At 66.5% G+C, this 2,948-nt stretch overlaps 1 protein-coding gene across 2 annotated transcripts in view; it reads left to right on the top strand.

Annotated features, from left to right (window-relative positions):
- The first annotated feature begins 831 nt into the window (after positions 1–831).
- Positions 832–2,948, top strand: part of EGLN2 (egl-9 family hypoxia inducible factor 2) — a 6,755-nt gene continuing 4,638 nt past the window's right edge. For both annotated transcript variants that reach the window (XM_004710507.2, XM_045292969.1), the window contains exon 1: positions 832–1,915. In XM_004710507.2, coding sequence (XP_004710564.1) covers positions 1,055–1,915 — 861 coding nt within the window. In that variant the 5' untranslated portion in view covers positions 832–1,054. The remainder of the gene's footprint in view (positions 1,916–2,948) is intronic.

Raw genomic sequence — 2,948 nt, 5'->3', positions numbered from 1 at the left:
TGGGTGCAGGCCGCTGCGTTGCGGGGCTTGCGGTGGGAGCGGGAACCCGAGCCGGCAGCGGGCGACAGGCGGGCCTGGGCTCCCGAGCGGGCCCCTCGGTCCAGCTTTCCGCCCCCTGCGCGGTCCCCCAGGCCGGTGGGCCCCCGCGGAGTTGTGAGGGGGCCGCCCTCTTTCCCCGTCCTGTCTCCGGGCGCGTGAGCCCCCCCTTCCCCCTGGTCTCTGATGCTGTGCCCCCTTCTCCCGAGGCCCCTTTCCGTTGGTCCGTCTGTCTCAGGACCTCCCTTCCGTCTGGGTGTATGTCTGCCCCAACTGGCTTCCTCCCATTGGCCTCGGGTCGACCCCTCCACCCCGCTCTGTCTGGCAGTGCAAGGCCCAGCCCCCAAGCTTCCCTCCGGTCTCTTTTTCTGTCTCTGGGCCCCCGATCCCCTTTGTCTATAGACCCCCCCATTTCCTCTATCCCTCTTTAGACCCCCTTCCTTCTGTTCCTCTCTGGACCCCCTGCGCCAGGTGGGTCCTTCCTGCCTGTTGGCAGCGACTTCCACTGCCCAACTCCTCGCAGTTCCTCCGGTCCTGTCGCTGCCCTGGCAAAAGGACACTCAGTCCTCTGCCTTCGGGTCATCTAACCAGCCTCCCCCACCCCTCCTGCCTGCCAGTGATTCCTGCCCCCCACCCCAGGCTCAGGGTCAGTCCTTGACTTGGAGGCTCCCTCTACCCAAGTCCACCACCCTGGTTTGCTTCCTCCCTGCTGTCCCTCCAGTGCCCCCCTCCCCCTTTCAGCCTGCCCCTCGACAACCCCCCTCACATCCCCCTTTCTCTCTTCCTCCAGCCACGGTGACTGGTCTCCTCCCAGGCCTCTAGGAAGAACAGAGGACTCGGGGACCAACTAGCACCTTTTGGGGCACTCGAGCCCCAGCCACCTGCCAGACTTGCCTCATCCTGCCCCACGCCAGGCCCCGCTGCCCGCCGCCGCATCAGTGGAGCAGGTGGTGGAGGAGGGTGGCAACATGGGCCTGGGCCGTGCCCTCCATGCCCTGGGGATGAAGACGCTGCTGCCATGGACAGCCCATGCCAGCCTCAGCCCCTGAGTCAGGCTCACCCGCCATTGCCAGGGTCTGTGTCAGAGCCCACCGAGGCTGGCCGGGCCAGGATGGGGGTGGAGAGCTACCTGCCCTGTCCCCTGCTGCCCTCCTACCACTGCCCAGAAGCACCGGGAGAGGCCTCAGCCGGCAATGGGGCCTCCCGAACTGCTGCCGCCGCCACTACCAGCCCTCTGGGAGAGGGCTTCGGCGGTCAGGATGGTGGTGAGCTGCGGGCGCTGCGGAGTGAGGGCGCCGCAGCTCTGGTCACTAAGGGGTGCCAGCGACTGGCATCTCAGGGTGCCCGGCCTGAGGCCCCAAAGCGGAAATGGGCAGAGGATGGTGGAGATGCCCCTGCCCCCAGCAAGCGGCCCTGGGCCAGGCAGGAGCACCGGGAGGCAGCGGAGGAAGAGGAGGAGGAGGAAGAGGAGGAGGAGGAGGAAGGTGGCCGGGCCTGTGGCAGTGGCAATGGGGAGGCGAGAGCCAGGCTGAAAGAGGAAGCGCTGCCCACCACCCTGGAGCGCCTGGCCCTGGACTACATCGTGCCCTGCATGCGGTACTACGGCATCTGCGTCAAGGACAGCTTCCTGGGAGCGGCGCTCTGTGGCCGCGTGCTGGCCGAGGTGGAGACCCTGAAGCGGGATGGGCGCCTGTGTGATGGGCAGCTGGTGAGCCAGCGTGCCATCCCGCCGCGCAGCATCCGCGGGGACCAGATCGCCTGGGTGGAAGGCCATGAGCCAGGCTGCCAGAGCATCGGGGCCCTCATGGCGCACGTGGACACGGTGATTCGGCACTGCGCTGGGCGGCTGGGGGGCTACGTCATCAATGGGCGGACCAAGGTGAGGCTGGGGGGCACTGCAATGGGCACGTGGGGGAGACGTCAGGTCGGTCGAAGGGTTCGGAGCACTTGGTGGGTGGGGCGGTGTTAGGACTCGAGGCGCTGTGTGCACCACCAGCCCTCAGTTTCCACGTCTGGGAGACCCCTAGAGTCAGTGGCCTGAAGAGGAACCTGGTGTGTGGGTGTGTGGCCCAGGGTGGGGTCTGTGGCCTTCAATCAACCACACTCCATACAGACAGACACGTGTTTCTGTCCCTGTCTGCGTACCTGGCATGTCTGTCCCTACCTTCCTCCTTTCTTTCCCATGCCCCACCCGCCCTCCTCCATCCAGCCTGTCTGCTGGCCAGCCGAGAGCCCACCCTGTCCCTCTGCCTGTCTTCAGTTGGTCCAGGCATTCCTCTGTCTCCCTGTCCCCGGGCGGGTGGCAGGGCCTGCAGCAGTGGTGTGGTGAGTGCTGGCTCCGGGAGGCTGCCCTCTGCGCCCGAGCTGGGGACCACATGCCTGTATCAGGGACAGCTGCTTGGGGGTGGTCCTGGGCAGCCCCCATCTCTTCTGCTCCCCCTGTTCCAGGTTTGCCTCGTCCCTCTGTCGTTCCCCATCCTTGTCTGTTGGGTTTGTTCTCTTGACCCTTGGCCCTCCATGTCTTTGCTGCTGGCCCCCTTTTCCTTTCCTGGGGTTTGAACTCGTAGTTCTCGGTCGGTTGGGGGAAGCCCAGGCCCTAGGAGAATCCCTCATCCCTAGTGAGGTTAACAGGCAGTTTGCCGGGGCCAGCTGTTGGGTGCCAGCTGGGACCGGGAGCCCCGCAGCAGGTGGGGGGCTCTCTGCCCTGCTGATGCGGTCATGCCCCCTGGAAGGGTGGGCCCCAGCTTGGCGCTCTTGGGAAGAGGCCTCACGGGCAAGCCCACCGTGGAGTCCGTGCAGCCAGGCCTGGCCCATGTCCCCTGTGCGTCGGCACCATCTCGGGTTCTGCTGCTGTGCAGGTCAGCGCCGGCTCCCCTGGGGTGAGGCCTGTTTCCTCCCCACCCCAGCTGGAA

The sequence above is a fragment of the Echinops telfairi genome, unplaced genomic scaffold (assembly GCF_000313985.2).
Source record: "Echinops telfairi isolate 266 unplaced genomic scaffold, ASM31398v2 ScPeMD7_655;HRSCAF=1070, whole genome shotgun sequence".
Lineage (NCBI taxonomy): Eukaryota > Metazoa > Chordata > Mammalia > Afrosoricida > Tenrecidae > Echinops > Echinops telfairi.
The sequence above is the reverse complement of the archived record's forward strand: the minus strand, read 5'-3'. Positions and strand labels throughout refer to the sequence as shown.